Here is a 26,122-nt window from a genome sequence, read left to right as displayed (position 1 = left end):
TACTGTGGACACAAACAGTGCTGGTTTTGGCTGGGATAGAATTAATTTTCTTCAGAGCAGCTAGCACAGGGACACACTGTAGATTTGTGCTGAAAATTAAATGGTTAATAAAGCAATGCTTTTTGCTCTTACTGAGCAGTGCTTACAGAGTCAAAAGCTCTTCTGCTTCTCACCCCACCAGCCAGTAGACTGGGGGTGCAAAAGAATTTGGAAGGGGACACAGCTGGGACAGCTGACCCCAACTAACCAAAGGGATATTTAAAATCACATTGAAACATAGAACCCTTTAGGTTGGAAAATGCCTTTGAGATCATCAAGTCCAACCATTAACCCAGAACTGCCAAGTCCACCACTAAACCATGTCCCTAGGCACCACATCTACATGTTTTTAAACACCTCCAGGGATGGTAATTCCACCACCTTCCCTGGGAAGCCTGTTCCAATGCTTCACCACCCTTTCAGTCAAGAAATTTTTCCTAATACCCAATCTAAACCTCCCCTGGCACAACTTGAGGCTGTTTCCTCTTGTCCTGTCACTTGTTATCTGGGAGAAGGGACTGACCCCACCTGCCTACCCCCTCCCTTCAGGCAGCTGCAGAGAGCGATAAGGTCTCCCCTCAGCCTCCTCCTCTCCAGGCTGAACACCCCCAGCTCCCCCAGCTGCTCCTCACAGGACTTGTGCCCCAGCCCCTTCCCCAGCCCCGCTGCCCTTCCCTGGACACGCTCCAGCCCCTCGACGTCCCTCCTGCAGCGAGGGGCCCGACACTGACCCCAGGGTTCGAGGTGCGGCCTCACCAGTGCCCAGTACAGGGGCGGTCACTGCCCTGGCCCTGCTGGCCACACTGTTTCTGACACCAGCCAGGACGCTGCTGGCCCCTTGGCCACCTGGGCACACGGGGGGCTCATGCCCAGCCGGCTGTCAGCCAGCACCCCCAGGCCCTTTCCCACCGGGCAGTTCCCAGCCCCCTGCCCCAGCCTGTAGCGCTGCCTGGGGCTGGTGTGACCCACGGGCGGGGCCCGGCACTGAGCGTGGTTGAACCTCACACCGCTGGCCTCGGCCCATCGGCCCGGCCTGCCCAGACCCCTCTGCAGAGCCTCCTGCCCTCCCGCAGACCAACACTCCCACCCAGCCTGGTGTCATCTGCAAACTCACCGAGGGTGCACTCGATCCCCTCGTCCAGATGGCTGATAAAAGATACTAAACAGGACTGGCCCCAGTCCTGAGCCCTGGGTAACACCACTTGTGACCGGCCACCAGCTGGATGTAACTGCTCAGCTCAGCACAACTCTTTGAGCTTGACCGTCCAGCCAGTTTTTTACCCAGTGCAGAGTGCACCCGTCCAAGCCATGAGCAGCCAGTTTCCTCAGGAGAATGCTGTGGGAGACAGTGTCAAAGGCTTCGCTAAGGTCCGGGCAGACAACACCCATAGCCCTTCCCTCACCCACTAGGTGGGTCACCTTGTCGCAGAAGGAGATGAGGTCATGCTCCAGCATGTAACACTGGGGGAAGGAGGAGAAGAGAGAGAGGACCTTTGGAGTTACAGTGCTTTGTCTTCCCAAGTAACAGCTACGCCAAATGGAGCCCTGCTTTTCTAGACATGGCTGAACACCAGCCTGCTGATGGGAATTGGTAAATTAATTCCTTGTTTTGCTTTGTTTCTGCATTGAGAACCATAAGTCCATCTTACGTGAACAACTATATCAATTATCAACTCTCCTCATTTATTCCCCATTGAAAAATACAGATTTTATATTAATGCTTTACATTAGATAACAGTATCTAAATTGCCCTGGGAAAGCCTGGTTTAATTTTTTTTTTTATCTTTTGGAGATTACAGTGTTTATTCCTGCTGTTTCAGATCTTCAGCAGAAGCCTGTCATTTTTCACATATTCCCAAATACAGCAGTGATACTACTGCATTCCCTTATGCCTAAGACCATCAAGTGTATTTTTCAGTAGAAAAGGGTTCCAGATGTTTTATCAATCAGCTTTACTGCATTCCTAAGAAAGAAATGTAACTCTAATGCCTTCCCCTCAGGTAAATGAGCAAGGGAAAACATTTTATTTTGTGACATTCTGAAGCTACTCTGAGATCGCTGTTACTATGCATTTAAACAATTTAAAGTTATAAAGTAAATGCCACATACCATTTTGATTTTGCATTTCCTAAAAAACATGGAATTACCAGACAAGTCCACAGTTGCTTCAAAAACAAACGTAGAGATAACTGGTACAGAAGTTGTACTGCAGCCCAAATCCATTATGGCATTAAGCTCTGGTGTGCCTTCTAAGTTTTAGAAAAGAAGCAGACCGTCAAATAATGTAGTCAATACATAACCATTAAGACTTTTGTACTGAAAAATACCTAATTCATTTTAGCAACTTTGTGAGAGAATACAACAGAATTACTAACTCAGTTTCATCAAGGTGAGCAATATGACAGCACAGAACTTTCCACTTTTCTCCTTGGCAAGATTTCACATCGGTATGCGTATGTAGTCAAGCTCAAAGCCTGGCCTGACTCAGCAGCATACAGCTCCTCTGCCTCTTACAAGACCACTAGAAGGATCCTTTGGTGGAACTTCAGGCAGAATTCATCCTTTAAATTCTGACAATTTAGAACAGAAACTTTCAAAATAAATCCCATAGTTTAATTTTTAATGGAGTATTATATTGATTGTTTATTACTGCATTCATACAAACTGTATTTTAAGTATATTTTATACATGTGCTTACTATTATATCCTTACTAATACATGTAAAGTATAAATTTACATTATAAATATATATGTATATAGTTTTATATGCAGCTCAATGTATTTTAATATTGCATTATAATTTGTTAATAGTTTATTAATGTAGCATTGTGGTATCTGCAATAATAGGCATTATCAAAGGAAATGCCTACTTTTAACAAAAAGAAAGATTAAGGAAAAAAATTGTTTCTGGAAACACCAATTTCCTTAATTTCATGTAAATTTTTCATCTATGTTAGGGTCAGCCTCTGCATTTCTTGGAGGTAGATCAAGGAGTTTCTCTGCTGAATTGGCAAAGGAGCAGGGAAGGTATCAGTGCTGATAAGATAATATTTACTAGCTACATCTGCTATATCTGCTTTTTATAGACTCCATCAGTGCAAGACAGTCACTCTTGAAATTCCTCCTACCCTGAAAGGGACACAAACCCTGAGGAACTACTTTAAATGCTCCTTTGTTTTAAAGCTAACAAGATTCCCTTCACTTGCTTTTCAGATCATAGCCTAATAAAAACCTTCATGAGTAGCAGCAAGGAGATACAGCCTACTACATGTATTCTGAATGAGCATTTCATAGTTTTACCTGTCATTTATCTCTGTTTATTATTTTAACTAGTGTCTTTCTGGAATATTATTCAAACAAAATTAAACCTAGTTAGGTTAAGTAACCTTATAATAAGAACCATATTAAAAAGAAAATTAGACAATGTTACAACGTACCAAAATTTAGTGACCTAGAAGTATCGAATGAAGAAAATCAGGAGATGGAATAAATAGACCTAATGCTATTATTACATCTATCACCAGGGAAGTCTCTCTCTATATATATACATATATATATATAAAATTTCTCCACAGCACAAATTAAAGTAGATTCTGAATAATTTCTTCTTTTTTAGGCTACCTTATGTTTCAAGATGCTGACCTGCTTGTTTGGAATAGCCACATTGAGCCAGCCACAGCCTTTACACAAAGGTCTGCAGGGAAATGTAATACAGGCTCTCACACTAATCCAGCAAACACACCTGAAAACCAGTGCAAAACAGTAGCAACAGGAGAATCGATGCTACTGCTTGTACAGAACAGATCATTTCTTACAAATAAAAGGCTCATTATCACAATGTTCAAAGTTTTTAGAAAAGAAAACCAAAACAGAGCTTCCATCTAAGAAAGCCAATAAAAAAGAAACATAAGATCTATTTTGAAACTATTTAGAGTATTTACTGGAGGAAAAGTCTCATATCCCCAATAAATAAATATTAGTTTCTTCTCTGGGATCTTTGTTAAAAAGCAGAATATTATTTTATGCAATTCTTCCTATTCAGAAGAGCATGTTTTTTATTTTCAGGCAGGCTATTTTCTTATCTGTCCACTAACATAAACAGTCAAAGACTCTCAAACACTAACCTTTTATTACGCTGCAATTAAAACAGTAGCTAAAACCACAACAAAACCATGCAGCTTAACTCACCCCATCTGTCCACATGTATCAAAAGTGCCTAGAAAGAATGTTAGCTTAGTCAGATTTTATTTAATCACGGAAGTCATATAGCAAGAATGAATTCAAGGAAAAGGTGTCAGATCAGATGAAAGATAGCTAAATTTTAATCTCGACCCCTAAGATTACATTTGACATCATGTTGGTTTAGTATCAATGAAGACACCTGCACAAAGAATCTCGGTGCACACAGAGAAGGGAATAAATGTAAATATTTTCAAAGCCAAAACCTTCAGGATATAAATATCACACATTCAAAAAGCTGAAAAGGATACCATATATTTAAAGTTGAGAAACAAATGCACAACCGTAAGTAATATTTAAGTCTATAATTAATTATAACATCATGGTCCTACAGATTCCATACTCTCTATACCACATTCTATTTTAGGCACACAACATGACAATGTCTGTATGTCACTAATGCTGAGAATGATGTTTGTGATATATTTAATATCTCAGTTATTGATTTAGACTGCTTGGTGGATACCTGATACATACAGTATTTCCATAACACAGTGAAATACAGAATTAAACAAGAGGTAGCTAAGGTTACCCTGGCTGGTTGCACAAGAGGAACAGCTTCAGAAATACTGAAATATATTTACAGAAAAGGAAAAAGATTAGGGTAGGCTGGGCTGGCAATCTAATTCCAAAAAGCTCTTCTTGCAGGTAAAATTAATATTTATTGATGCTTAAAAACTGGAGGAATGTTGTTTAGAAATGCATTTTTTAACATTTACTGTTTTCGTAATACTTTGGGACTATTAACTGCAACTCATTCATTCTAGATGAATTAGGAGGCAACAACATTAACAAGGCATTTAAATGCACAGAACCAAAGTATTGTAATACTTCAGTCTACTTCTAGATGCATGGTAAAAAAAAACCCAACAAACTTAATGGGAATGTTACATGTTGCACATGATGTACCAGAGTTAGAAGGCATATGCATGAATTCTGTTAAACTGTGTCTTATGTAACCATAGACTATTGGTATCTCAGTAATGTAACAAAAAATTGACTACCCATCTCCTGTTCAAAAAGAGCCAGTATGTAATGCATTTACCTACAGAGTTGACTGCCTTGTCATGGTCTAAACCAAATTTTTTTTGTAATATTTATTGAGACAGTAAATATAGAAGTAAAGATACAGTGGAAAGTAAAACATGAAGCTGGCACAGGGATGCTACCACACACCACCAAGAACACTGGCTGCAACTCAGTGCACCTCAGTAACAAGCCTCTGCAGTGCTGGGCACTGCTGTCAAGAAACATCACAGGTTCAAAGCACCTTGAATCAAACTGGGCCCCTCCGAAGGCTGACAGTTTTGCAGTTTCTTCAGCGGGAAGAGGATTTAAAAGCACCATCCTGCAGATGGTTTAAGAAGGACCCAAGCTGAAGATGCAGTAAGGAATCCTTTAATGCCTTTCCAGTCATGATACAACCAGTACAGAAACCTAAGGCTGTGCAAGAGACCACTGCCTGGCTCCACTGCATCCCAGTCTGCTCCATATTGTGTAATACATTCTGTTCACACAGAGAGAACAATGGTCAGCAGCAAAATAAGGAACACGGTAAAGCAGGGGAAAGTTTTTTTTAAAAACAATAAAAACTATAATCCTTACTTATAGATGGTCCAACCCATAACAGCAGTGGTATTTCTAATGATTTTTACATGACCTTGTTTTACTACACAGATTTTAAGCATTAATGATGTGACCATGTGGTCAGGTTTACACCAGCTGAATTCAAATACAATGGTTCTCTGAGGCCTGTAAGCTATCACTGAGTAGTATGTTTGATGTGGATTAAAAACATTTGCATTGTTTCAAAAGCCTGTTAAAACATTATGCTGCACTATTTTAGACATACTTCGTTTTACTTTGTGAGCATCCTAATAATTATTATATGCACTGCTACTTTTGCATTCTCAATTAACTTCTAAGAGACCAAAGACTCAGATATAAACACTAGAATATTACTTGGGACAAAAAATCTATTCTAGGATTTCTGATCCAGCAAAAGCGGGCAATTTTCTTCTTCATTTTATGATGGAGTAAGCACAGGAACCTTCCTGTATACTTCTCAGATTAGACTGCACATATTCTTTTAATTTTATTTTAGAACCACATTCCTCCCTCTGGGCGATTCCATACATCACTACAAATCCTTATGCAATTTTATCCCAGGTTCTATATTTATCAAGACACCTCATCTTAATAGCAATGTTCTTCCCTCAGCATGAGCCAGCCTTATAAAACAGATTGCAAAGAAACCCCCACAAAAATTTCCATTCTAACAAGATCTGCCAGTGTCTCACAATTTAAAGCACTTACATGTAATTCATATATTAAACAATGGTTCCTACAAATACAGCACTATTTGTTTTTCTATTTGGTGACCAAATTCAAACACTACATATATACTTTTTAGCTGCCAAAACCAAAAATCCTTCATATGCAGTTATCCACAGTTTACCTTCCTAAATAATATCAACTATACTGAGTGAGAAACTGTGGGCTAGAAGTAGTGTAAGCATAACTTGAGATACAAAGTGGTCCTAGATACAAAGGAAAAACATCAAAGTCCCAGGGCTACTCACTTCTTCCTTCCACTGCTCTGCTGAAGTTACTTCCAATAATGCAAAGAAAAATGCTGCTTTTGACATGCATGCAACTGATACACATATGCTTCCAAAACAAATGTAGTTAAACAAGTTTATGCCAGAAGTTACCAATCAAGTAAACACACATTACACATGTAGCATGCTAGGTAGAAAATATTTTGCAGATCATCTATTGATTTGGGTTGGAAATTTCACCTGAGTGAAAAAAACATGCACAATATATCAGAACTTGTCCAAAACAACTATATCGCAGCACTCATCTCTTTGGAGACACAGCGCACATCTCAAAGTGTCACCAAAAACAAAGATAGGACTTCGAACTTTTTAAACCATTTTTATCAGCTTCCAAGTCTGGGAGTCCAGAGATTTCTACTAAACCCCTGATAAACTTAACAGTTATATTTAATCTAAGCACTCTGCCTAGGTTATTCTATAAACTGTGGCACTGAGTTCTCCATAGCCCTGGGATTTATGAAGGGGTCCTCCAGTATATTATTTTGCCTTTTCCATAGTGACAGAACCAAGGGGTTCTTCCCTGAACAAACTGGTGTTCAGGGAATCCTTTACAGTATTCTGGTTTCTTTAAACAGTGTAAAGCAATAGTCCCAAAATACTTTTTTGTGGTGGTTAGACATGTAGCCCCAGAAAACTAATCTAAGCTCTGATTTTAATCATTATTTTACTCCCAGTTGCTTGGAATAGCAGTTTTCATATCATTGTGACACAGGAAGTCACCACTACCATGTGTGGCTGGCTATCTTTGCTTCTCGTAAGAATCATTAACACTGAAAAACAGTGAAACATTCCGCCAGTTTAGCGTGAAATAAAGAATTTTACACAGTCTAGAAGAGGACTGTTTCAATAAACACATTTTAAATAAAACGAGAATTTCAGAAATATCAGACACTAAAAAAATAAGGCACAAACTGTTTGTTAAACATTGTTATAATCATTCTCTTAGTATATCCAGCATGACCAAATACAATGTATGTATTTAAGACCTCCAAGATAGGAATTGCTTCTTTCTGAAGCTAGTGACTAAACATGCAGGGACATGACTAATCTCAGCAGGACAGGAGATAATGCTTCTCAAGAATTTTCTTATCATTTGCAGTTTATGCACATACAAGATCTATGCTATGGTCCCTTGGCAAGTTCCAAGTTTAATGGGAGTGGGGAGACAGGAGTCATTGCCTCTCACAAAATGCTACAGCCTCCCAACATGTACCATTCCAAATTCACTTGCGTGCTCTTTGACAATCACATACTCGATTCTTGACCCTGATAAAGGTAACCTAACTGACTGCAAAGCTTGACTCATGATAAACAGCATACTTTAAACCAAAAAATTGTAACAGCTTTAGGCTACATAATGCCACTTTAGTATTGAAAACTGCAAGCTCTAAAATAATAAAGACACAGTAGACAATACTGCAAGTCTGATCAAGGTTACAAATCATATACTAGTGTGTCATTCAAATTACACTACTAAATAAGAAAAGCAGCCTGTATAGTATCACTGCAGTGTGTATTTAGTGTGTACATTTTTGACCTGGCTGGCTAGTTAGGATAATAGAAGAAACACTTCTAGTGAAATTCAACATAAATCCCTGTTCTAAGTTACACTGGTAGAATGAAAGATCTTACCCCCCACCTTTTTGTTTTGCCAACGCTTTATACAAGCCATGTAAGCTCATTTCATATAAAAAAAATGATCTAGTTCTCCCCAGCACAGTCTATATCCGGTCTAGGATATTGTCAATGTAGCTTCAATGGTAAATAACAAGTCCACATAGAACTAAAACCTGGTATCCATAAAAAAAATTTTAAAAGATTCTGAAGTTTTGCTATAAAATTATTTGCACAGTAGAGATTTACAATCAGCACTAAGCACCTATTCCAATATATATTAGTTGTACAGTTCTAAACAGAACATCAGCAAATGAAGACAGAGAATGAAAATATCTTCATAAATCACTTGCTGAAGCTCTAAAGAAACAGTAAGGATGACATCCAAGATAATCTTACATTAAAAATATAAAGTTTTAATATTAATATGCTACCTACTTGATGTAAGCTGTCAGAACAGGTAAGTGAAAATGCTGATAAAAAAACGGGCCAAAAAAACTTCAAAAAAACCCCAAAACTGAAAACGTATTGCCAGAATAAACAATAATTACATCAGAACACAGTAACCAAACATAAAGCCACTACAAAATAAAACAGAAACTATCGATACAGCTCGGAAAAGGAAAACAGATTAACTGACCCTGCAGGACCTTTGATTTTGTAAAGACCGGTAGACAGGCTAGATTTCATTCATTCTGAGCAGAAGTCAAAAGTGCCAACAATGAACATGAGCAGGATTAAACCCACTGCAGCAGCACACAAGGACTGGAATTAAAGATTTAAGAAACAAGGTGCCAAAGGTATCAGTCTTTGATTTTGAAATAATGAAAAGCTTTAGAAGACAAAGAGTAAATCCTGAATTTACAGAGCTATCTTTGACAAGTTGTTTGCCAGCTTCAACAGCAAACTGTACCTCTTAAGGTACAGCTGAAAAATTTCTGACTAGTTTAGTAGAAACTAATTTTATTGAGATTAATGGAAAATCTAAAGAGAGTTATCAACTTCAACTACTTAACCTAAATGAACAGCAAGTATTTACAATGAAGACTTGAATCTGCAACAAAGCTATTAATGGTTGTTACATCTCACTTAGGACAAGAATAAGAATTTACTCAGTGGCTCAAATTATGCTTACACCAGAGTCCCGTACATATATGAAATTGGTCTTAATGACAAGACTTCTTAAACATAACGCAATGATGCTGAAAAATGCATATAACTAAACATAAAATCATATTGTGTTGGCTCTTTACAAAGTGGAGTTACATTGTGACTTTATCAAGTATTTTAAATAATTACCACTCATTCTGAAGCAATTCAATCTTATGATTCAACAGTAAAGACTACATTACCACAGAAAACTGGGGAGCACTGTAGCATAATTTCACTGCATTCTCAGATGAGATATTCTGCATTCTGGTTAATGAGATAGAAGTATAAACATTTTTAATACATATTCCTTTACTACCACAACAATAATGAAAATCATGCTGTTTCATTTCAAATACTTGCCTTAACCTATAATATTTCACATACCTATGCTGCAGACATTTCTACTACATAACATACTGCAACACAAACAGTTCAGAATTGTTTGCCAGCACAGTCTCAAGCTAGTCTGCTTAAGATCAGTTATAATGAAAAGTTATTATAATAGGAAGAAAAGTTATCCACTGTTAGAATGTGAATCCTCCCTTTTAACAGGACAGCACAAGCTCTGAACCAGAAAAAAGATCACTTCAAAACATAAAATAAAGGTGACATACCGGTTTCAACGCACTGTTTTGCTTTTGAGTATTCCCTAGTTCTATCAAGAAGAAGCCACAAGTAATATCTGAAACACTACTCACAGCATGCTACTTTGGCTCTACCACTCTGTTCCTCATAGCTTTTACAATCCAGTTCCACTTTTATTTTATTTGCCTTAGTATTATGCACTGCATGGCAGTTATTGAACAGTTTTAAAAAGCTCAGTACATTAATTGCATCAACATGAAGTACAGGACATATGGAGAACTTTTGCCTGTAACTATGAAAGCATCTCCAACAATCGTTTTACTGGAAAACCGCCAAGTTTAAATTGAATAAACTATTTAATATTTGCAGAGTCTAGCAATTTACTGTCCCCAAAAATGAATCAATTAAATAAGCTGTACACTTTAGGAGTTCCCCAGAGAATTAAAAAGTGTACTTGTAGGACTGTCTGTGCACTGCATGGCAGCTACTCCTGAACACATCAGCACCAGAACTAGATGACTTCACTCAACACCCTTTAAAAGTGATTACTTCCTGCTGAATAGTGAATGCTGTACCACCTATCTAAAGGATGATGCACCTATGTTTGGTTAAAAGTCGGGAAATGTCCAAGGACCCTTATTGCCACATGATGGATGTACAGACTGCTAAGTCCTTGGGTTGGTTATCTTTAGAAGGGACATTTTGTCTTAGATTCCTGTTGTACATGCAACGTGGCGAAGATGAAGACTTTAAACATGGCCGCTAAGGAATAGAGTCTGCGCAGAGACAACTCCTCAAGGACACTGCGCAGGCACGAGATATGTAAATGAATTCTCAGAATTGTAATGAATATGTAAACAATTTCTTGGAAAACTAGTGACTAGGTATGAGTAGCTTGTATAAAGGGGGGGACTGAAAAGTCGCCTCTGGGCGCGTGACTTTGGTGGAGCGATCCCCCATGCACCCAGCGCTGCCGAATAAAGATAACCTCCGCTCGCCTGCATATTGCTGACTGATTCTTCAAATCACTGCATTTAATACTTTTTATATATACCTATATACACATGTACTTATGCAAGAGTTCCAAACATATATGAAATCAGTCTCAGCGACACAACTTTTTAAACATAATGCAATGCTGCTGAGAGATGGCACACAACTAAATATAAAATCATATTCTGCCAGCTCTTTACAACAGAGAGATAGGTTTCCAGTAGGATTTCTAGTGGAAAAATGGATGCCTTCCTCACTAGGAGCTGTAGACAGAAAACCAAAGGTTAACATCTGCTGTCCAAGAAATCAGGACTAACAGTTAATCTATTTAGAAACATGCTTATTTAAAAAAAATAAAATTGGAGTTTCCTAAGAACACAGAGCTTAGAAATTCTCCACAATTAAGACTGCAATACAAAAAAGCACTTTTTATAAAGATCATTCTTTGTTCTTGACTTGAGAATAAAGGTTGCTATTTAATCTGCCTGCAGTTCAGGCTGTTCAATATCTGTCAAGAGACAAGATATCAAAGCACACAAACTGTTGAATACTTCATAAAACTCTTAGGTATAAGTAGATGGACGGTACTGCAAGCATATACTGACTTTCTCTCAGACCACCTAAACCCTGTGGCCTAAAAAACATTCAGGTCTTCTAGTCTTGAAATACCTAACCAAATCCAGTTGACAGTAACTTCTTCTCCGAAGGAAGAACGGGAAAAAGTTCACTACCTCCAGGAAAAGGAGAAAGATGGGAAAAAAACTGTATTTTGGAACTTGCAAAGATTAATTTGTAGGTAATAACTATTTGTCCTTGAACATAACCTTCTGAATGTGCACTAATGCCCCAAGGCAAGAATTTTTACATCCACAGCACACATCTTGAACATACTAAGAGGAAACCGTCCTGATACACGTGATGCATTTCAGACAAAGTATGAGACATAAAAACAGTATTTTTGTGAAGTGTTATTTTTTATGGGAAAAAAAGATGCACGACTGTCTAACCGCACCTGACAGGTGGCCTAGGCATCACAGAAGGAAGACAAGCTCTGAAAGTTACCCGCAAAACCACACGGGTCCATCAGGTTGCAGGCCCGGCGCTGCCAGGCGGGCCAAGGCAGCCCCTGCCTTCCGCCGCTGGCCAACACGGCCACGTTCCCGCCAGCGAGGGGAGGCGGGAGTCCTTCAAAGTGACACACGGCTGACCCCGGCTGCGGCCAAGGGGCCGGGGACGCGCGTTACCTGCTGGGCAACCTGAGGGACGAGGGCTCCCGCGGCCAGGTCTTGCCTCACGGCGCTGAGGCGGGCGACGTCTGACCGCCACGGACCCCGGCCCCCCCGCAGGGCCGCTCCTCCGCGCCGCCCCCGGGCCCCGCAGCCCCGCGCCCGCCCCCGGCGCCAGGCCCCCACCCGCCCCCGCGGCCCACCCGGCCCTGCCCGCCGGCGAGAGGCGAGGCTAACGGAGCGGGGATGCTGCTGCCGCCTTACCTGAGCCAGGACCGCGGGGAACGCGCCCGGCCGCCCACTGTAACACGCCACCAGGGAGCCTCCCCCGAGCAGGGCGGCGGCGGCGACCCTCCAGCTGGGCGGGCGCCGCTGGCCCCGAGGGGGCCGCAGCCCGGCGAGCCGCCCTCTCAGCGGCACTCGGGCGCCCGCCGCCAGTGCCGCTCTCCACGCCGCCATCTTCCCGGAAACCGCGGCGCGGCCGCCGATACCGGGGCGGCCCCTGCTCCGCCGGCCGCGGGGCGCATGCGCAGCGCCGGGCCCGGGGCCGTGGGGCCGCTCGCTGCCCGCCCGGCGGGGTGGCGGTAGCCCGGTCTCGGCGGGATCGTGCTGTCCCCTACGAGAGCGGAGCACGCAGGCCCCGCTCCGCGAGCGGGAGGGAAGCTACCCGCAAACCGGAGGGGACGGAGCTGGCGGAGAGGTAACGCAGGCAGAGGTGCGCAGGGTTTCGCAGCAGCGACCGGCGCCGCAGGGCCGCCTTCCCGGCTTGGAGGAGCGCCCGGCCTCCCGACCCCCTCACCCCGGGCCGGGTAGGCCCCCTCAGGGGTGAGGCGAGACGGCAGGGCCCCGGCTTCGAGCGTTTCGCAGGCAACAGCTTGAATGGAGGGGCTGCTCGGCGGGCAGAGGCCCTGCGCCGGGCCGGGCCCCTGGGAGCTGCAGCTGCCCCTGCCTCCCCGGCCCGGGCAGGGGACAGGGCCTGGCCGGGGCCGGGCTCGGGGCGGTGCGTTCCTGGCGGAGAGGGCAGGCGGTGGCCGGCGACAGGCGTTTTGTGTGTGCCAGGGAAGGGAGCACCGAAGGCCTCGCCGCGGTGCTCCGGCAGCTCTTGCCAGCACCCTGTGTTTGTCACAGAGCTCAGCTTGACGTTATTCACTGATGTGACTCTCCTTCCAGAGCGTTGGGCCACTGCCGAGTACATAAAGAGCGACAGGTGACGAACCGGGTTTGTGCTGGGCAAGACAGGGCTGTGAGCTTGCCCTAGCGGGGCTGACCCCTGCCCTGTGCTGTGCCATTAGGGCTCGCTAAGCACTGGAGATGTCCCGTATGGATGCGTCGCTCTGCATATGTTCCAGATGAGAAACAACAAAAGCATGAAGAAGTTTAGAACATCCTTTCCAAGGGCAGAGTAGAGTTTGTCTTGAAATACAGATGACGGAAGATACTGTTTACAGAAACCGTCATGACAGAGATGGTAACTGAAAAGCATTGCAGATTGACTTAACCAGCAGTGTTAACTTGTGTTAAAGTCAGCTATTCACTGTGAAAGTGTTAACTTGTGTTAAAGAGCCATTCACTGTGTGCTTTTCTGTCCATTTTAACAAAGCTTTCTAGGCCTTAATTAGATTGAGTTGACCACACTCAAACATTAGTTGATCCTGGTCAAACGTTGGGCCATCTGGGAATTAATGATCACAGGGAGTAAATCAGAGAGGAAGTTAAATGTCATTTTGTGTTGGCAGTGGCAGCATCTGCGTTTTCAGAGTAGTTCACTTAGTGGCTCCATGTGAATGCGGGACAAGACTAGGGAGGGAACTGCTGCATGCACTTTCTCATTACTTTGGTCTTTGGTTAAAGGCCTTCAGAAAGTACTTGGTCCATTTTAGCAAACTGTTCTTTCACCTCTTCCTGATACAACAGCCAATACTGTGTTGTCAACATTACAAATGCAGTGGTACAGGCTCTGAAACATCTGGAAATGCTTTTTTTGCCCTCTATCCCCTGACAAATGGTGATCATCCATCAGTGCCACTGAAGTAATTTTAGTACACTCTCCTTCCCTGACCTGAATTCAGAGTCATTAATTCAGTTTCATAGATGGTAATTTCAGTGATCTAACTAATGCCATCTCAGAATTTATCCCGTCTTCCATTAGCTTGTGATGTTCACTGAGTGTCATTCTGTGAAGTGTTTCGGACATCTTCAGGAATGTGCCACCTGAACCCTTAGCAGGATACAAACCCTTCAGAAACACCTTCTCTGGGGAACACAAATGACTGCTTATTGCAAAATCACCCAAGAGTGCAACATGCAGCATGAGTGGTTTCCATCTCTGCAGACTAATGTACATTGCAAAATCTTTTTCCTATCCCCAGAGACCTAGAAAGTAACTCATACAGGCAAATCCTTTCTAATCCCCAGCTACGGTAAAACATAGCAGCAAAATCCCTCTGTTGTTATACACAAGCACACAGTGCAAAATCCCACTTCTTCTGCAGAGATGTAAAACTTGCAGCAAATTCCTGTCCCTTATTTCTGCTTCCCTCTAGACAGACAAAATATTTTCCATCCACGTCTTATAGTTTGACATGTAATATTTGCACAAGCAGATTAAGAGTACTTCCCTTTCTGTGTCAGCCAATAACAAGCACTTCATGAATGCTGGCAACATCCCAGAAACATTGTAGAGGATGGCTGAGATTTGAATTCTGAATGCCAGATCCCTTGATGTTGAACACACGACCACAACACAGGTAAGCAGGTTTAGTTCAGCACCCTGCCAGGCATTTTCAGTTTTTCTTTGAGTAAGAACAAGTAAGTAGGTCATTTGTCTTTCCTCAGATGACATTCCCGACTGGAACAGATACAACTGCAATGTGAATGGAGAACTATTCTCAAACGACTGCAAGCACGCAATGCTGATGAAGAAGTGTCCTTAGCCACCCCTTTTCTCCCTGCAGTAAATTCACCCCGCGTATGCAGCATGCAGGAGTGCAAAGCTACTGCTGCGCTGACGTGGCTCAAACCTGTGTTGCCGTAACTAGGCTGGTATATTTGTGGGTGCTAGAACGTATGCCTAAGTAGCTAGAAAATTCTTGGCTGTTGAGACACAGTCCTGTTTCACCTGATACAGCATCACTGCAGGGTAGGTTATGACAGAAGGCAAAGATCACCGCAATCTATAGAAATGACACTGACAGTCTGGTAAATATAACAGGAGCTTCATCAGAAAAACTGAGCTACATGGTGACAAAAGTAATCAACTGCTATGCCCTGTGGTACTAAAATGTTAGTTCAGAGGCTCCCTTTCCCATCCAGCTCAGTTTGCCCTTCAAGCAAATAAACAGGCTAATAAAATATTTTCTTAAATGTTTAAGAATCTAATTTTCCTGTAAGATTCAGTGCTCCACCAAATTGTTATATAACAATACTTAAATGCAGTCATTTCTTGTTAAGCATAATGTGCTTAACATTACGCTTACTGTGAAGTCACGTCAAAAGACAAAACCACATGACCATGAAACAAAACTCTTGTGACTCCTGTGATTTTTAGGAAATTATGTTTGGCAGAACCTTTAGTTCTTCCAAGGTTTGTTACAAAGTCAAAAGCAAAAATTAAAAGTACCAAGCTCCAAAACCATACAGCTCCACGTGCCTGAAGGTCCACTTTCAGTGTCTTTTAAGAGTGCTAGGCCAAGTTGCAACAGGGATTCACTTTCTGCTAGAACTCCAATCCCCTCAAGAGCATTAGGCTTAGTGCCAGCATTCATTTACTTTTGTAACAGCTTAAATTGACTCCTGTTACATTCAGTCCAAACTCTTTCTCACTATTTCAGCTAGAATAAGAGTTGATGGATGCATTCAGTCATCCAATCTGAGGGCCACCCATCATGCTTGTCTGTCTTCAGGGACTCCAAATGCTGTGTATACTGGACTGGGAAGGCAATACTCACCCATTTGTGAGTTGAGGGAGGGGCTGTGTTGTGGTTTAACCCTAGCCAGCAACTACATACCATGTAGCCACTCACCCACTCCCCCTGCCCTCCACCCCCAACACCCGGTGGAATGGGGGGTAGAATCAATAAAAGGTAAAACCTGTGACTTGAGATAAGAACAGTTCAATAATTTAAATCAAGGAGAAAAAATAATAATAGAGGAGGAGGAGGAGAGAGAGATATAAAATCTAAGGGAAAAACACAAAGTGGTATACGGTACATATGCACACCACCCATTGACCGATGCCCAACCATCTCAGAGCAGTCATCGGTGGCCCCCAGCCAACTCCCCCTAGTTTATACAGTGAGCATGACATTCTATGGTATGGAATATCCCTCTGGCTAGTTTGGGTCAGCTGCGCTGGCTGTGCTCCCTCCCGGCTTCTTGTGCACCTGCTCACTGGCAGAGCATGGGAAACTGAAAAGTCCTTGATTTAGAGTAAGCACTACTTAGCGACAACTAAAGCATCTCTGTTATCAACATTATTCTCATACTAAATCCAAAACACAGCACTGTACTGTGCTATGACAGAACATACAGTTCTATCCCAGGCAAAACCAGGACAGGCTGGCAAGCCACTTTTTATATCCATAATACCATTTAACAAGAAATAGCATGGGGATGGTCTGACTTATTTACTTTATGTACATTTGACAGTAAGCTCCAATCAAACGTAAGATTTAGTAGGCTAGGCACTGTCCTAACAATATTTTGGATACTTTCCTAGAGGAGCTGGACAGACAAGCTAATTGAAAGACAGAAAATATCACTGCTTGGTTTTGTAGGTTAAAGACCTGGACCATAGATTAAATTCTGCCCGATGTCAGATGGAAGACTGAAGTGGAAGGTCTCGCAAAGCCAGACCTTCTTTAGCCCCTTCAAAATTACATTGGTCGTCCTAAGAATATAATTTGTATTTTACTTCACAAACATGAGAACAATCTGTCTGCCTATGATTACAAGGAAAATGCTCTGAAGCAGATAAGGATATAAGCACAAGGAAGACAAGTTTTGTTACAAATGATAAAATGAAATAATCTTAGCACACTTTGAAAACTACAGGGTGATTGGATAAAACTGGACAGTCATTAAAGTTGCCTGGCTGATACCTTGATCTTTATCCAGAGTCTCAAAGTTTCTGTACCAAGGTTGTTTATGGTGAAGGTTGGGAGTTGACTTCAAGAATTTCCAAAGCAGCTTTGTATGCTAGAAAGGCTATTATTCATAGAATCATAGAATATTTTGGGTTGGAAGAGACCTTTAAAGGTCATCTAGTCCACCCCCCCTGTGATGAGCAGGGACATCTTCAACTAGATCAGGTTGCTCAGAGCCCTGTCCAATCTGACCTTGAATGTTTCCGTAATTTCTACCCATCCCTCCTCCACAAGAAAAAAATACAAACACGAGAGAGAAGTCTCAAGGAAGCTGAAATACCTTCCTCTGATGAAGCAGCCTTAAGATGACAATGTGCTGTTAGTTTACAGAAGGTTCTGTTATTTTATAGGCTTTAGAGTTGATGGAAATGGAACTGATTAGCAGGCAGTCAACATTCATTCACTAGTAAGACTGAAAATAAATATGAACATTTTGTGGCTAGATAGCACTGTTCAGCTCATAAATAAGGGTTCACAGCAATATTTGCATTTAGGAGTTAGGCCATAAATATAGCTTAGCTTCAAATAGTTTCAGCTTGCTAAAGTTACTTGAAAGCTTATCATGATAAAGTCCATTTAAAAGGAAAAGAATTAAAATTTATCTAAGATACACGTCCCCAGATACCTCTTCTAGCATTAATTTATATTGACCTTCCTAACACAGTAACTGTCTTCTCATGCTGTTCCTATGTAGTTAGCTGAAAAACACCTTACTGGCATATATAACCGGTTCCCTCAAACCTCAGAGAATTACTTTTTTAAGTCAAGTTGAAAAATCAGAGCATACAGTTGAAAGCAAAATTTACGGTTTTAAAAAAATGTGAGAATTGAAGATACTAGTAATGTAACTGGAAAGAATTTAAATACAATTTCTTAAGTTGCCAGTGACCTTTTTTTGATGTTTGATTCATAAAAGAAATGGCACACAGACTATTGAAATACTGCTTTTATGTGAATAAAAACATGCAGGTCAAAACTGATACTCTTTTGTGAAGGAACATGCGTGTTTTTTTTAATTTGAGACGTATATTTGTGAGGGCTCTCGAGGCCAAGCTGTAGGTCTCAATTCTGTGACGAGTTACATATATTATGCCTGAATTTAAGCATTTTGAAAAGTTCTGTGGTCTGAAGCAAGGCTACTCCTACTGCATAAAATTAACTGCATACATAAATCTTTGAAGACTGGGGAGTTTCTTGCTATTGGATGAGAACTGTTGTTCAACTGCTGTTTTATCTTTCAATAATAAGATACCATGGCACTTTTGCAACAATAACAGAGGTCCCCTGAAAATATTTTAAGTAATGGAATTATACTATGTGCTTTGTGGTTAATATTTTCCTTATGGTTCCAGCTGAATAAGTTATACTTCATTTTAGTTCTTCCAAACATTCTTCTGTACTGTTGTGAGCACCAGTTAAAAAGATAGACCCATCTCTTAGTGAAATCCTATTATTTAGACTTTTTAGTTGTATCTTTACATACATACATATAGATAGATACATAATTATATATGTCCTTTGCCTATAATATATTAATTGTAGGATTGATTTCCTGAAATCTTATTACTAGTGCTTCCTATTTCAATGCAAAATTTTATTGTGGGTACCTTACTGTATTTCAGAGAGCATTTCTTCTCTTTTCTTTCATTCTCTGAAATCATTGTGAGCATTGTCATCAATTTTAATTATACCAGTATTTCACCCTAAGTTTTATGGGAAGAGTTGACAGCAATAACTATAGTTAAGGTTGCCTAACACTTTTCATTGTATAGATTCTGTACTTTAAAAAGAGAGAGGGATAGAAATTGTACATAAGGGTACAATAAAACAAGTCAAGATTAGCAAAGTTAATTTTATCTGTGTTACTTGAAAAACCAGAAGGATTTATTAGGGACTCAGACTCTATATTTTTAAATGCAATGTGACTGATATAATTTTAAATAATTATTGTTATGTAGTTCAAAAAATACAATAAAGATGGCAAAGACATTACTTCACAGTATTACTAAAGAAACAATTATAGAATTATCACTATTTTCACCTGTAAAATATTTTTAAAATATATGTTTGTTTGAAATGTTGAAGTAGAATAACCATCGTATACCTTCTTTCTTGTTTCTTTTCCCAGACCACTGTCTGAAGCTGCTATTAATAACACTTTGTAGTACTACTGTGGTTTATTAATGAAAGTTATCTTAAATTATAACACCTTTAATACTGCTGAAGATGGTGAAGTGTATATAATTACTTCTTTGAAAAAGAAAGGAATTATGAAACTCTAAATTACTGTTTTCGGTAATTTATTCCATTATTTTAAGTAGTGTTTACTTCTTTTGCTCAGAATACTATTTATGATCTTTGATTGCACCTATTCTTGTATAAGCAGGGCAAGGCATGATTATTTTCCAAATATGTGTGTTTAGTTGTTTAGTAACTAAAATTAGTATAGGGTCTAATCTAAGCTAATAGTGCGAGTGTGTGGTAGACACGTAACTTCACTATAAAAGGGTCTGTGATCCTTTCATAAAAAAGTTGAAAGTCCTAATACAAAGGTCATTGTGGTCAGCAGAGTTGGTTTCCATAGATAGATGTGTGCATCTGGCTCTTACAGAATTGAAAAATAGCTATACTCTTTGTGTAAATATTGCGGGCAGTCTTGGTATATTCTCTAGTGAGGGTTTCCTCAGTCTGTAGCTACATCAAAAGCAACTGCTGGAGCCACTCACAAAGGCATAGTAATAATGGTACTAATAAAAATCCCTGAAAAAACCGTGGACAAAGCTGCTCTTCAGGGAATGGTCCCCACTTGGCACCATTCAGGCAGGATCTGTTGGCTGAGTGCACCCAAAGAGGATTTCCAGTCCATTACAGGGCCTTCTTCTAGAAAAGGGAAGGATCTTGAGAGAACTTGAGGGAGTTGGTACTCTGCAATATCTGAATTGCATGTACCCAAGGAGGCGTATGCTGTATCAAAAGAAAAAAGTCAAGATACACAGACTGGCTCTGTTCACAAAGCTTAGGGATTCTCCTGTTCACATGGCATTCACAGTGTTTATGAGTCTCATGTTCCTGCAGTTAGGTATAGCCTCCCTGTATCTAGTCTGTAATAGATTTAGTTGGAGCAGCCCAGAGCACAGCCAGGACACCTGTATGGTGCTGGTTCTGCTCCCTGAGCTCGTTCTTTTATGTAGCACAAAAGATGTACCCTTAAAGTATGAGTCAGGATCCACAGCAAATCAGCTACAACTTAGTTTCTGAGGAAAGGGGACTAGGGAAAATAAACCACATGTAACAGGTTTGTGCGGAACGACAAGGATATATAAGACATAGCTAAGATTTATCCAACTGAAATGCTTACATATAGGTGTCTGCACCGGAATTTATCACTGATCGCTGTCGTTATAGTCAATGGGGAGAAGTATGCATCTCTGTGTCATCATTCGTCTCATCTGAAGATGAATGTTTAAAGCAGCTCAGATGAATCTCAACCAAAGAAACACCCATGTCAGTCTTTTTGGCTGTAAGGGGAACCAAGTTTATTTTAGTTCAGCTGTAAGTATCTGCACTGTGGGCTACTTATGGTTGCTGCAGAGATTCTTGAAAAGGAACTCTTGCAGATCTGGATACCAAACTTGCTGGGCACGTACTGTCAGAGTTGGCAACAAAGGAGATAGCCAGACACAGTTTGATTATGAGGTGCCATGCTGATGACAGGTAGAAGTGTTACTTCAAGGTGCAGCTGAGGGAAGAATCACTTACTGCTGTTGCATGAGAGAAGTTGTAGTACCCTCCCTACCTAAGCGTTCTGGTTTCAGCTGGGACAGAGTTAATTTTCTTCTTAGTAGCTGGTGCAGGGCTGTGTTTTGGATTTGGTGTGAGATCAATGTTGATAGCACACTGATGTTTTTAGTTGTTGGTAGGTAATATTTATACTAAGTTAAGGACTTTTCAGTCTCTCAGGCCTTGCCAGCTCCAGGAGGAGCACAAGAAACTGGGAGGGCACACAGCCAGGACAGCTGACCTGAACTAGCCAAAGGCGTATTCCATACCATAGGACATCATGCTCAGTATATAAGATGGGGGGAGTTGGACGGTGTCTGTTGATCACTGCTCTGGGACTGGCTGGGCATCAGTTAGCAGGTGGTGAGCGATTGTGTTGTGCATCACTTGCTACTAGGCTTAAGAACATTTGTATTTGGGAACATTGGAATTTACGTCTCTTTTGTGTCTTGACTTGCATGAAAAATATGCATATCCTCTGTCAGTTCAGGCATCATCTGCTGCAGAGACTGCTCAGAGAGAGCTCAGGAAGGTGGATGGTCCAGTGGTCCAGAGGCTACCTGCCTGCTTGCCTGTGGTAGTTGAAGACACTTAGGAGTGCTAGGCTTCCCATTATAGGCTGCCCCTAAGCATGACTGGGTGGGGCTGTATGAGTAGGGAGAAGGTGACTGATGAAAGCAAGTTGTTTCTTGTTCTCTACAGCAACAAGAGAGACCACCATTGACTCAGAGGACCTGAGGTCAGTCTGGAGCGTCCCACTCCATAATCCCTGAGAAGCTCTAGGAAGCTGTGGCAGCAGTGGAGGATTGAGGACCAGCAGGACTGTCTGTGGTTTGATCTTACTCCAAATCTACCCATGACAGCTGTCTGTTACACCTGGTAACATCCTGGTACCCAAAAGAGCCCACTACTCTTACCAGACCTGGATGGATAAAGTAGAAGGCAAGTTTGAGGAATGAATATTGCATTATTATATTGAATAAATCGTGGGTTAGCAGTTGTTGTTACAGACTAAGTAGGGTCTAAATGACTTAATGCCCATGCAAACTGCGTCTGTTTTCTTGCCCTCCTTGTAGTCTACTCTACTCCTTATTCTCTTTTTATATATTCTCTATTTTATTATAAGTCATATTGTATGCATTTAGCAACTAGGTTTACTTGCTGATTGCCAGAAACTCAACTACCACTAGTAGCTGGGGTGGTACCAGAGTCCCTGCAGCAAAAGCAACAGGGGACTGCAGTGCTCTGAAGGGTTAGAGTACCTCAGCAAGAACTAAGTATTACAGCATCTGTGGAGGGTCACTAGAGGTTGATTGCCTTCTTTTGGTACCGTGAAGCGCAGTAGGCTGAAATGACTTGTCTAAGATCTTAAAGCAAGGCAGTGACAGAGCTGGAAATAATCCCTGAGGGCAAAAGTTATTTGTAATGTATTTTCTGCAAACACTGCATTGCTTGGATGGTTCCCAGGTGATTATTGCAAATTAAGAGAAGAAATAAAATCTCTGCATTACTAAACTTTTGGGGTCCACATGATTTTAAATCCAAGGATGTCTGTGTCTGTCTTATGCTACTGCTTGTCCACTGTCTTACATCCACCTTACATGTAATAGTTAAATTTTCCTAGACATAGCTCCACTGATTCTAATTTGTTGTAATTTGCATTCTGAAGAGACAGGACAGACGATGGCAAGAACACATAAGGAAACAATGGCTAAAGCATGGTGAGAACCTCTAGCATTAACTTTATGCTTTATTTAGTGCACCTTATTCTAGTTCCTTTGTATCTAAATGACACAAGTTAAAAGTCCCTTATATTCCCTAAGACTCTGAGACCATGTCTAAGATTTTGATCTGCTTGAAGTCACTAGCAAAACTATCCTGGACTTCAGTCTGGAACTTGGCTTTTTTGCTTCTACATATACTTGATAGCCTAAAACTTAACCCACCTTATTCATCATCTTTGTACCCCGGCCTTAGAAATAGGTTAGCCAGAACAAACAGTGAATGTCCTGCAGAAGTGGTGTTGGATTCCATAAAGTTATTCTCTCCCTTCTGCAAAAACTGTGACATCCTTAATCATGTTTTGATTGATGTTTTGACCCCAAACCCCAGCAAAACCCCAGATCATTACATAGTAGCATTAAAAAAAATTACTAGGTTGCAATTGCCTCTTAAGGATTATGTTAAACATTTTAATTAGTTACAATTTCCTTTGATAACTTACTTTTTTCAAAGCTGTAAACTTGTTCATTAGCCAGCATGCCACATACCTGGCTAATTTGGATGCCCACATGCAATAAATATTATGGGTATCATGTAGACAAGCCAAAGTTTCTAACATTTCTCAAACATCAGATAGTCTTCAAAACTCAGAAGAAAGGTTACTGCTGTATGGATACGTAACAGAATAACTTTTAAGAAAGATAAGATACTTGGGTAAGAGAGATAGATTCACATTTCCTGCATCTACCTTCTGAAGTAATTCAGAAACTAGCCCAAGTACGCACTGAATCGTTTCCAGGTATTTCGGCTATCTTTGAAAACTCATGGAGGACAGAGGAGATGGTAGAGGACTGAAAAAGGAAAACATAATAGCTTTTAGAAGAGCAGAGAACTCAAGGTAGCCAGGTAGCCTAACTAACTTCCACCCCTGGATTCTAGAACAGATTATTAAATAAGCAGTTTCTAAAGGCCTAGAACATGTTAAAGTGATAAAAGCTTGCTGACATGCCTCTCTCAAGAACCTAACATGTCAAACCAAACTAATTTTCTTCTTTTCTGTCTTGCCTAGTAGATACAGAAGAAGCAGGGAAAATTACTTCACATAGATTTTGGTAAGGCTTCTGACTCTGTTCCCTGTTGTTTTTTGTAACTAACTAAAGAAGTATATCCTAGATGAAATCACTAGAAGGTAAGGATGGATGAAGGCAACTGATCAAAAAATACTGCATTGGAAAAGTGGTTATTGGTGGCTTACAGTCAATTTGAGATGGCATTTCATGTAGGCTTTAGGAATTCGGGGACAGTTCTCTTCAGCGTGATGGGGGGAGTGACTAGACTATAGGCTTATAAATTTCAAAATTTATGTCAAGCTGGAAGAAGTTGGAAATACACTGGAAAAAGGAATCATAATAGTGAAATGATCCTCCCAAGTTGCAGACATGGCTTAAAATCAACAAGTGCAATAAATACAGGTTCTTAATGCTGATAAAGGAGGCATCAATTGCACAAAAGCAAGACAGACAGCCCCCCTGATGGGACAACAAGACTGCAAAAATAACTACATAGATCTGAAGAAACTTACAAATGAAATGAGATCCATAAATGTGATCATGTGACCTAAAGACAGTTCCCATGTATGATACCTACTGTCAGAGATAGAAAGATTGAATACTCCACTACAAATGATAGAACAGATCAGGTTGGAAGGTACCTTGAAAGACCATCTGGTTCAGGCTTTTGTAGGAAGGGAAGCCTAGAGGACATGCTTTCCAGATGCCTGAACTGTTTTACTGTATCCAGTTTGAGACATGAAGCTTTAAATAATATAAATACATAGAAGTGACTTAAGCAAAGTGCAACAGTGTAAGACCAGAGGAAAAACTGCAATTTATTTTAGTCTAGACAGTGAAAAATAGAGTAAGGGCTGACCTCTCCCAGTATGGAAAAGACTTTTCTAAGAATAATAGTGATCAGTGGTTCTTCAGCAGCCATTTAGAGAAAAACAAGGAGAATCATCTTAATTTCCAGATTAGAAAAATCGTTTTTGTTACAAATATAGGGAAAGAGTGGAACAAGCTATGTAGAGGTCTGCAGAATTCATGGGAAACTTTTTTCTGGACAAATTAAGTAACTATCTCTTGGGGCTGTTCTTTACATACTTCATTCTGCGCCACTGCTGTAGTTTGAGAACTGATCTCTTGAGATCCCTCCAGCTCTAAATTTCTGTGATTCTATGAAGTCTGTACATAGATGTACAAATGGTACAAAATGGATCTTCAAAGATTTCTTCTTCTATGAAAATGGAATGGGAAAATTCTGGATTATAGAGTCTAGCCCTTAGTTTAATTTCTTATATAGAAGTAAGGTTATTATAATATTAATTGGGGGTTTTTGTTGCTAGATACAGTTGTGAGGTTTTTTTATTTATTTTAAGCTTTCTATCTAAATGGCATAAATAAAAAGTTGCTCATACTAGATGTATTGTAAGTAATTCTAAAAGTGATGCAGCTTGGTTCAGGTGATTGAGTTCTGGGCCAGATAGCAAGAATTCCATTATTTGTACTTTACATTTCCACTGATTTCTCCAAGTCCTTTAATGTGTCATTAAAGTCATCTGCCCTGCCGCCTTCTATGAATCCTGGAGTTACAATATTGATACTGTACAATACACAACCCTGTTGTAATATAGATAATAATATTATGTGTTCAGTTTATGAATACCAAGTAAGGGTTTCCTGTAAGCCACATCTTTCATTCTAGCAAATCAGAAAAATGGTAAGATGTTTACTCACAAAAGGTATCTTGCCTGGTTTCTCTATACTTGGCAGTTATGGAAGTAGAAATTGCTTCTATTGTTTTACACAAAAACAGAGATTTGGCAAGAGAAAGTTAAATGTAATTTGGAACACTTTGTAGTCTTCAGTCAGCCACATTTTCCCTGCCACCCAAATTATTTAAAATTGTAAGTAGTTTTGCAAAGCTGTTAGCATTATTTTCTCAGCTCACC

The 26,122-nt window shown here is 40.7% G+C and overlaps 1 protein-coding gene and 1 long non-coding RNA gene across 4 annotated transcripts in view; one reads left to right on the top strand and one right to left on the bottom strand.

Annotated features, from left to right (window-relative positions):
- Positions 1-12,935, bottom strand: part of MICU2 (mitochondrial calcium uptake 2) — a 148,502-nt gene extending 135,567 nt beyond the window's left edge. Inside the window, exon 1 of the mRNA XM_040583489.1 lies at positions 12,734-12,935. Coding sequence (XP_040439423.1) covers positions 12,734-12,928 — 195 coding nt within the window. The 5' untranslated portion in view covers positions 12,929-12,935. The remainder of the gene's footprint in view (positions 1-12,733) is intronic.
- A 59-nt stretch (positions 12,936-12,994) lies between these two features.
- On the top strand, positions 12,995-22,908 carry LOC121083285. Of its 3 annotated transcripts, none has more exons than XR_005826278.1 (4): positions 12,995-13,169; positions 15,101-15,216; positions 15,305-15,608; positions 22,096-22,908. It is a non-coding gene; the product is annotated as an uncharacterized LOC121083285 (long non-coding RNA). The 3 variants fall into 3 exon arrangements; XR_005826279.1 differs by having other exon boundaries at positions 15,073-15,216; XR_005826277.1 differs by lacking the exons at positions 15,101-15,216; positions 15,305-15,608.
- Positions 22,909-26,122: the final 3,214 nt, after the last annotated feature.

Source organism: Falco naumanni, chromosome 2, assembly GCF_017639655.2.
Source record: "Falco naumanni isolate bFalNau1 chromosome 2, bFalNau1.pat, whole genome shotgun sequence".
Classification (NCBI taxonomy): domain Eukaryota; kingdom Metazoa; phylum Chordata; class Aves; order Falconiformes; family Falconidae; genus Falco; species Falco naumanni.
Note: the sequence above shows the minus strand (reverse complement) of the source record. Positions and strands in the feature narration are given on the sequence as shown.